Source organism: Nematolebias whitei, chromosome 22, assembly GCF_014905685.2.
Source record: "Nematolebias whitei isolate Nwh7 chromosome 22, NemWhi1, whole genome shotgun sequence".
NCBI lineage: Eukaryota > Metazoa > Chordata > Actinopteri > Cyprinodontiformes > Rivulidae > Nematolebias > Nematolebias whitei.
The window spans coordinates 7,332,253-7,341,872 of record NC_056519.1 but is presented as its reverse complement, the minus strand read 5'-3'; the positions used below and the strand labels follow the sequence as shown (position 1 = coordinate 7,341,872).

The following is a 9,620-nucleotide window of genomic DNA, read 5'->3' as shown; positions in this document are numbered from 1 at the left end:
GTCTTCTTAGTCTAGCGTTTTTCTTGGTTCATATCTTAGATCTTATTACTGTTTTTCTTTTACATTTTATACTTCTGTTGGATGTAACTGTACACAATATCGTTCCGCCACATGTGGCGCTGACAAAGAACCTTGACCTTATGAATCCTTTTTGTCTTTCTGCTCTTTGCGTCTTCTCCAAATATTTCAACAAACCGTAAAAGTTCAGCTATTATTGAAGTCACTTTAAACTTCTTTTACTTTTTATGTACCGGTGCATGAATGTTTCCGTTCAGAGCCCAGAGACGACTTCTGTTGTGAATTGGTGCTTTATAAATAAACTGAACTGAATTTAGCTTTTAACTATAAAGTTGTTGTTTTTTTACATTTTTATTATTTTTGTTATTTAACTGAGTTAAGAGGTGTGGGGCTCACCAGGTTTGTCCGGAGTGTGACTGAAGTGTTGGGAGGTGAAAGTCTTCCCGTCTGGGTACTTGGGGTGGGGGGGCAGCCTGGAGTCCAAGTACGTGCAGAACACATGCATGAGGATCTGAAAGAAGACGAGCGGGACCCTAAAGATGGCGTTCACTGCTCAGATTTACACCAACACAATCTAATGATACAAATGTTGATTCAAGTCAGTAAACCTGTAAACGTTGAACAACAGAAAGAGTCAGGTGTAAAATAAAAACTGCATCAACTTGTAAAAAGCTTATTTTTCAGCCTTCAGATCTAGAAGAACAAGAATTCGAGCTCAGGTTTGCTTGTTTTACACTCGTGTATACGTCTGAGTTCGTGTTGACGTGCGTGGACTCACTGCACAGTCTGTTGGGAGGTCCGTATCCCACTTCCTGTTCTTCACATCGCCGCCGCCGTTCCAGCGGAAGGAGCTCATGCAGCCGCTGTGAGCAAGCTCTGACGCATGAAGGAAGTTCGTTTCACTTTTAGTATAAAATCTTAAAGCAAATCTCCAGGAGCGTGGGTTTTTCTATCCCATTAGATGCACATGTAAAAACTTAATCAATGCATCGTTCCTTTAAACTTTTCATGAGCGAGTACTGCTGAACACACCTTTGATCCGGTCCACTAGGTACTCCTGATTAGACGTGACGTCCAAGTACTGGACTATGGAGTTCATAGTGGGGATGGATGAGGCTTTCATCACCGCTGCTTGTCTCAGGCTGCTTATGCTGGCCTCTGGTGGAGCAGAGAGCGAGTCGCATCGTCACCTCTGGACTTGTTCACTCACAATTCAACCAAGAATCTGTGGCTGGATTACCTCCGATCTGGAGCTCCGGACATCCCATCCTCCTGAGCTGACTGTTGACGGAATCGATTTCTTTGACCAGAGGGACCAAGATGGTGTCGCTGATCCACTGCAGACACAAACGTTTCATCGCTCTAATGATGCATGCGCAGTTCAGAAAAGCCCCTGTGAATTTTATTGAACATGCCCACGGCCCAGGGAACGGCAGGATTGCTCACATTTCTCAGCTTGGCTGTCCAGCTATCAATACGGTTCATCACGACACGACTGCTTGTGATTCTGGCCCACACCTAGTTTTAAGAAAATAACTTGTTATTTTATCAGTTCGGTATCAAGTCAGCACACAAACGGAGTAAGAGACCTCTTCAGCAGCTTGTTTGGACCCCACGTCCGTCTCATCCTTGTGGGCAGACGGCGCCTGAGAGCGACACGCTGGTTGGTAGAGGAACTTCCTCAAACTCTGGGCGTAATCTCCAACCGAACGGTTATAGTTCCAAAACGTTGGACTGTGGTTCGGAGACACGGACTCTGGACTTCCTGCGGATGAGACGAAGCAGTTGCTATGTCCAAACAATACCCTAAACTCCAATTAACAACAAAAGATTAAAAGTCACAGAGTGGAGGAGGGTTCCATCATTCACATTTCAAAATCCACAACTCTAATTTCCACATTTCTTGATGAACAGCCGGACATTTTTGAAACTCACATAAAAACATTTACTGTATACTTACTGTTGAAGAAAAAGAAATGAAAAAAATGTGTTTTTGTTGTCATTTTATGATCTTTAAGTGTTTTTCAACACAACATGAAGTTCATTTTGTGAAACTATTTTCTGATCAGTGGTAAAATACACAGCATTTAAGAGTTTGGGTAACTAGTGGCTCAAAAGAAATAATTAATTTGGCAACTCTTGCACAGTACTCCATATTTTAAATACTAAAATTGAACATTAGTTTGCGCCATTTAGTTAGAAAATTTTCAGATTTTTCTTTTTAGAAACAGAACAGAGTCTGAAAACAAACATTTCCCTGATTTTTAACGTGAAAATTACTAATATTCCAGATTTTTCAAAAAGGTGTGCAAGAAATGCAGTTTGTAAAATGCGCAAATGTTTTTGGAACCGTCTCATTGAGTAATCTGAGAAACTAAGAGCCCCGTTGCTTCAGCAGATTTCCATCAGGCTGCCCACCCAGCTGGCTGCGGTGACTTTTCTCCTCCTCTGAGCGCAGGAACCTCTCCAGACTCTTCAGGTCCTCCATGTAGTCCTCTTTGCTTCCAGGCGAGTTAAAAACAGAGGGAGACGTGCGATACCGAGACCTCAGGCTAGAACCTTCTGCTGGTCCGATGCTGTTCGGGTATGGTGAAGATCCTGAAGACTGACTGTAGTTTAATACCTGGAACATTTTAGAACCAACGTCAACTTTTGGTTCGTTTTTAAATCTGCTGCTTTCAGTGTTGAGAAAAAAAACAGGCACCTTTCCAAAAGGCACTGAGGGGGAGAAAGACACCCCTGCACTGCTCGTTGGGGACGGATTGCTGAGAGTGGGGCTGTAACTTGGTGCACAGCTGGGGGAGAACTTGGGGCTGGTCGAGGCTGGCCGGGAGGGGCTGAAGCTCAGCACGCACTGGCCCTGCAGAGGAGATGACTGGGCTGGAGCTGGAGTTTCCTTCTTTTCTGGCTTTTGGGGAGGAGAGGCCTGGATACCTGCAAGGGGAAAACCAGCAATATGTTATCATGCGCTCATGCAAGAGTAAAAGTAACTAATATTAAAAGTGCTGATTTGAATATATTAATCAAAGCAGACTCACTTGTGTTCCTTAAACCCAGAAGGTGACGCTGCTCGGGGGAGACAGCGATTGTGGATGGCGCCATCGTGTATTTGAAATATTTCCAAAAGTCAAAAAGAGCATTGAGGCTAAAAAGTGAGGCGAGCACCAATTCTGAAGGGAAAACCAAGACTACAATGAAACGGAGAGTAAAACTAAGCTTTCAGAAAACATTTTAAGCATTTATTTCTATCCTCCTCTGTCAACGCGATAGCTCACTTAGCTCAGACTGTGCAAAAATAAACAATTTGAGTCGGATTAATTAAGTTTGAGCTGTTAAATGTTTTCAATGAACCTCTAGTGACTCCAAAACAACAACAAACATCCTTGAGGGTGTAGTGGAACCTCACCTATGTACCAAATGGGCCAGTAGGTGATGTTGTAGTATCGGCTCAGCAGCTTCCCTGACCTTAAAGAGAAGAAACAAAAGACCCAGAGACATAAAAGTCGTGCACAAGAGGCTGAAGCAAAACATCCACACAAAGCCTTTACTGTACTTACATTTCTGTATAAATCATGCCAGCTAAAGAAACGTTTAGAACAGCCCAGGCCAGGATGATCTGCCGAGCCTGCTCCTCCCTCCTCATCCTCAGTGCCCTGTCAATCATGCTGGGCATCCCTTCCTTCGGTGGAGTCAACATTTTGCTCACACACCTATCATATATAGCGAGGACAAAACACACTTAATAAACTTTTAAAAATCAAGATTTCTACACGAAAAGTGAGCTTACTTGTTACTATTCTTTAATTCAACCTGAAATATTACTGGGCAGTCATATAATTATGCATAGTGCACGTCTTTGTTGCAGTTTTTGTGGTTAGCTGAGAAGCTAACGACGGTTAGCTAAAGTTAGCAAGCTCACATGCAAAACAATTAAACGGTTTCAATTTCCGGTCAGCCTGCAAACCAACTCCCGCAAATTATTTAAACAAACAAACATGGTTTACACATGAATAAAACGAGAATAAAAGTTTTAAAGGCAATACCACGTTAAAGTGAACGTCAATCGCGGCGCTGCATGTTTTGTATTTCCACCCGGAAGTAAAACATTCCACTTCCGGTGTCACCACGCCAGCTTTTTACTGGCCGCTTTCCTTCCATTTTCTGCAAAGGAATGCAGCTAAAAGTGGACACTTAACGTGGAAAAGTCTCATTGCTGAAGTTGAAGATGCCATTTCTGACCCTTTACACAAAGAAAGATCCAGACAGAACACCAGGAAACGCAGAACTTACTATTTTGTGGCAAACTTTCACAAATACAGGAAGCAGTGAATGAAACGAAAGATTTACAAGTTATTACATTAGAAGTTTGAAAAGCTCCCAGACAAAAAAGAGAGCGGTGTATAAAAAGAAGTACACCTGCGAAATTAAAGAGTACAGGAAAAAGATGCAAGATTTTGAAAAGCAAAACAAGATGTATGATATTCTGAAGCGACTGGTGAACAAGATGGTCTGCCTACCAAGCCCTTTTACAACAGCTGCAACATATTCTGTATGGACTATAAATCCTCTGAGGGGCCATCAAGAGTTGGGGCAATGGGTTTATCGTGGGAGAAACTTGAGTAAATCAGAAAGGGCTTAATAGTAGAGTAGAAAAGCATCAAAATCCTTTAGTTGTTTAAAAATAAAACATCTGGACACGAAGCGATGAGACGGAGGGCCCAACATGTCGTCGTCTCAGGTTCATATTTTTGTGATGAACACATTAAACTCTCAAGGACAAACCCCCAAAGCTAAGAGCACGTCGTGGAGATCTATTATTCTTTCTATAAAGGAAAGTTATAAAAGTTAAATACATTCAAGGCTTCATGAAATCCTCTGCAGAGCTGCAGAAGTGGCTGAAGTATCTAAAGCTGTGTCAAATGACGCAGTGCGACAAAAAAGAACAACAACCAACCTTGGACTCAGAAGGTGAATCTTCATCAGTGATGAAGAGGACACTTTGTATTACTATGAGGAGGAAGAGGACATCTAAGACAAACGATGTTCATCTGCTTATGCTGGACTGAACTCTTGAGTTCAAGATGAAGAAATGGTACAAATGGTTATGACTTCAGATGATCTGGTTTTATCTGCAGTCCTCCATGTTTACCTGTGCAGAACTGGACTACCTTCAGCAAAGCAATACAAAAACAAGCTTCATCAATTTTGTCTCGTATCGTGGACATCTCTTCAGCTTTAGAGACCTGGATTATAATCCAGACACCCTGCTGACAACATGGCAGCTTTCTACAAGGACTGATTTAATTTGCTTGCACTGTCTTTAGGCATCAGTTACTGTTTGTTTCACTGAGAGATCTGCAAATAGGTTTTCTCGTGTAATGCTCGGTTTATGTCTTCATTGGCTGTTCTGTTCTGCACACCCAGTTCATTAGACTGAAATGAAGGTCAGCGCCGTTGTGCCAACTTTCTGGAATAAAATAAAGCTCAGTGCTGATCTAAAAGGATTGGGACGCCAACTAAGAGGCAAAGTGTAGCTATATTTACTAAATTTAAGCTGCAAGATTAAAAAAAAAAAGGCTATCTTAAAGCTAAACAAAGCAAGAGTAAAGCTAAAAGTACTCAAATGTAGGTTAAATGTTACACTGTTAGCCAGAAGCTAAAATAAAAACAGGTCAACTTAAAACCCAAAAGACAGTGCTAAAAGTATCAAAAGGCCATTTAGAAGCTAAAAGTAACAAGATGCAAGTTAAAAGTAGCTAAAGCGAAAAGTTCAAGCTGAAGAGGAGAAACGGACAGATGGGATGGAGGAATTTGCTCTCCACTCCGACCCAGATGCTGAACTCGCTAAAACATGTGGTTGATGTTTCACTTCCAATATCCAAACGTGATGAAATCTGAGTTTACTGTGTATGTTTTATTTTAACGTGTTACACATCTAACAACATAAAAATTTAGATTGTGCTTATTGTTCACCTCATTTAAGGCAACACGTTCTCCCACCAGAAAAAGCATTGTTCACCCCCCCACCCCCAGTCACTGCCCGGCTGATTGAAAAGGAACGCACCCCATGTATGCATTCCAGGGGGAAATTATAAACATAACTCTTATTTAAACTATAATTTGGTCCACAACTTTGTTGTAGGGACAATTCAGAAGTGGAAGCATTTTATTAGACTAAACCAAGATAACACACAGTCTACTGGGGTCTTAAATTACAGGAGTACGCTAGCAGCTTACAGCTGCTGTGTTGTACAGACAACTGGTAATTTTCCTATGAATATATTGTACTTACCAGTAAGTATAGTTTTGAGTTATCCATACAAAACAGCAATACCTAGTACCTCTGCACTTAAATGAGCAGATGATTATTTTTTTTAAAAAGTCAGTACGTAAATAAAACATTTAGGTGCCATGCTGTTGTGGCTGTGTATGGTTCTTCCACATGCTACTAAAGTCCATATTTATTAAATGAAATATTTGCCAAAATTTATATTTTTTTCATCCGATTCAATAAACGACAACACAAACAAATATGTTGTTTGGCAGGGGAGACTCGGCATGTTCTTCATACATTTTTCCAAACAAATGTGACAGTTTCAGGAAAATGGACTTTCCAGTGCAAAGCAGAATCGTTACAACGAACAAGCTGCCAAATAGAGCTTTTCTTACATTCTGTTAAGTTTATTTTACTTTTATTATGAAGGCACAAACAGCTCCAGCTGACTGACTTAACATTTTAAAAAGAACAGTTTTGGGTGATTCATTAGAACCCTTTACTTCAAAAGTTTTTTTTTTACCTAAATTTATTTCAGTCTGATAAGCATTTGCTAAAAGCTCTACGATGATGACGGTTTGTTTCTTGTTTAAAAAGTGACGCAGAAAACAAGACGGTTGCAGAACCAAAGAGAACCACCAACAAATGTTATCAAAAGTCTTGTATTTACAATCATACACAGATCAGACATGAACAAAACGGTCTGTGAACACAATGTACGCATAAAAAACAACACGCGCGGCTGTTTACATCAGTTTTTTAAATGATTCAACAAACAGGAAAGATTGCCGTTTTATCAACACTTAGTTAAGTTATACAATGTATTCATTTAAATGCATTTAACGTAAATATATAAAAAAAAACAAAGTCATGATTTTTAATCAGGGAGTAAAAGAAATGGCATTTAAACAGAATCATATTTATTTTAGTTTGCATTAAAACAAACGCACATCACATAACCGTCACTAACTGAATAAAAACTTGTACAATCGTTTAAAAAGAGTTCTCTAAATCAAAAGATTTTAGCAGCACCAGATTTATGAGAAAAAATTCATTTTTAATAACTCAAACAAATTGGAGTTTTTATAAATGTTTTGTTAAAGCGGATGTAAGAGGTAAATATTTTTAAAGTAAATAAATAGAGGCACAGCGTCATCTCTGAGAAGGTGATAGGGACTTATCTGAGTTATAATCAACATCTAAACCACAGTCTTCATCGTTGGCTGCATCTATAAGTCTTTCCTCACCTCTTCCTCCCTCTCTGCTTTCCTCCCCCTCCTCCTCCTCCTCCTCTTCATCCTCGTCTTCCTCCTCCTCGACGTTCTGCTCTTTACGACTCGTTCTCTTCGTCTTCGGCCCCTTGCAGATCTTGAGGTGGCGCGTGAGGTGGTACTTGGTGAGGAAAGCTTTGTGGCACTTCTCACAGACGAAGTCTCGTTTGCCCTCGTGGGAGTTCATGTGTTTCTTCAGGTGGTTGGTTTTCAGGAAGCGTTTGTTGCACTTCGGGCACTGAATCCGACTCTCGCTGTCAGAGCAGAGAAAAAGAATTAAAATTATCTGAGAAAAATCCGTGTGAGCGCTGAAGGACAACTGTTAAAGATAGGAGAAGCAGAACAATGGCTAAAGGGAGACAAACGCTAACTAAAAGCAGAACATTTTAGCCAAGTGTAGCAAAGGGGTCGTAAAAAGCTAAAGAAGAACAAGGGCAACTGCGGCACAAGCTAAATATAGCAAAATGCTAACCCAAAGAAGCAATAGGTTAGCTACAAGGAGTAAAATGCAAGCTATAAACTGCAATGGTTTAGCTAAATGCTGCAAAGTGCCGGCCAAAAGTAGCAAAAGGCTAACCTAAAGAAGCAAAATGCTACCTAAAAGCACAAAATTGTAGCTAAATGTAGCAAAGGGCTGGCCAAAAGTAGCAATAGGTTGGCTCAATAGGACTCATTTACAAGAGAGACCTGATAAAAGTAGCAGAAGTCTAACCTAAAGAAGCTAAAGGCTAGCAACAAGGAGAAACATGCTAGATTAAAACTGCCACGGTTTAGCTAAATGTTGCAAAGGGCTGGCCAAAAGAAGCAAAAGTCTAACTGGAATCTAAAAAGAGTAAAACGCTAATTAAAAGCTACAACTAGCTAAAAGTAGCAAAAGACTTGTTGTAACTTGCAAAAAGCTAACTAAAATTAGCAATAAGTAGCTTAAAGTAACAAAAAGAAGCCAAAACCAGCTCAAAGATGCTTAAAGCTAGCTTAAAGTGGCAAAAAAAAGTTAGCTAAATGTAGTAAAAAGCAGCTAAAACCTGTAAGCAACAAAGGAAGACAAAAACAGAACAAGTTTGCTGAAGCAGGTTTCAAAGAGAACAAAGTTAAAAAAAAATAATAATAATAAATAAACCTCATTGTGTTTCTGTGGGAACATCTTTGAAAATCAAGTTCAATATTTTCAAAAGTATAAAAGTTGCAAAAAATCAAAAGTCATAGCACCATTTTGTGAATGAGCTGATACATGTGCTAAAACAGCACAATACATAAAACGTAGACTGCAAAACAAGCACAAACAGGACGACCAACGTTCATTAGCATTCACGCTAAAGCTAAGCACATTTAAAGGCTCCCACATATTCGGGCGTACTGTGTGTACTCCGTGAGCCGCGTGGACACTGCGAGTACTGTCCACAGACGGTTGAGACTTCATACTCGAGCATACACCCTGATGGGCTGCAGCACAGCTCCGCAGGCAAGGGGCGTTGACCTTTGAAACAAATTGAGGTTGCTGATTGGTTATTTGCCGACATGCCTAATGGATTGATTGACAGGTTGCAAAAAAAAAAAAAGAGAGAGCTACCGGCGGCCCTGGGTAGAGGCAGCTGGCAGCCCAGGAGCAGCGGTGTTCTGTGTTTATATGGTGTTAATAAAAAGTTCTAAAAAATTAAAACAGGGAGCACTGGCCCTGCAGGAAATCTCCAGACCCTCCCGCAGCCACGCTGGACCCGATTTTATTTCTCTCGTGACAAATTCCTTCATTTCTCACAATTTCAGCCATGGCGTCAAATGACAAGGAGGAAGAGATCACTTGCCTCTTGGCACAAAACTAAAGAGGCCATTAAACCAGACCACGGATGAAGAAAGGGAATTTAATACAGTGGTGTCGCATACATAACAGTCCGTCGCCTTTCAGTTTATTGTGCGACACAGTACACGTATGTAAAAATTTATCTTTGCGCGGACGTGGCTTGAGGGCGTCCGCTTCGAGTCTGCGTCGAGCCTAATCTGGTCCGCGTGGACCCCTGCAGAGTGAAGTACGCCTGAGTGTGTGAGCCTTTACTCAGCAG

At 40.8% G+C, this 9,620-nt stretch overlaps 2 protein-coding genes across 2 annotated transcripts in view; both read right to left on the bottom strand.

Moving 5' to 3' along the window:
• tmem209 (transmembrane protein 209) overlaps positions 1-4,122 on the bottom strand; it is a gene marked incomplete in the record, with an annotated part of 11,715 nt that extends 7,593 nt beyond the window's left edge. The window contains 12 exon segments of the mRNA XM_037696288.1: positions 415-529; positions 797-894; positions 1,051-1,176; positions 1,259-1,355; positions 1,465-1,536; positions 1,608-1,783; positions 2,437-2,641; positions 2,723-2,952; positions 3,057-3,188; positions 3,425-3,483; positions 3,576-3,728; positions 4,062-4,122. Of these exon segments, the coding sequence (XP_037552216.1) occupies positions 415-529; positions 797-894; positions 1,051-1,176; positions 1,259-1,355; positions 1,465-1,536; positions 1,608-1,783; positions 2,437-2,641; positions 2,723-2,952; positions 3,057-3,188; positions 3,425-3,483; positions 3,576-3,715 (1,450 nt within the window).
• Positions 4,123-7,257: 3,135 nt separating this feature from the next.
• prdm4 (PR domain containing 4) overlaps positions 7,258-9,620 on the bottom strand; it is a 7,719-nt gene continuing 5,356 nt past the window's right edge. The window contains exon 12 of the mRNA XM_037695606.1: positions 7,258-7,817. Coding sequence (XP_037551534.1) covers positions 7,445-7,817 — 373 coding nt within the window. The 3' untranslated portion in view covers positions 7,258-7,444. The remainder of the gene's footprint in view (positions 7,818-9,620) is intronic.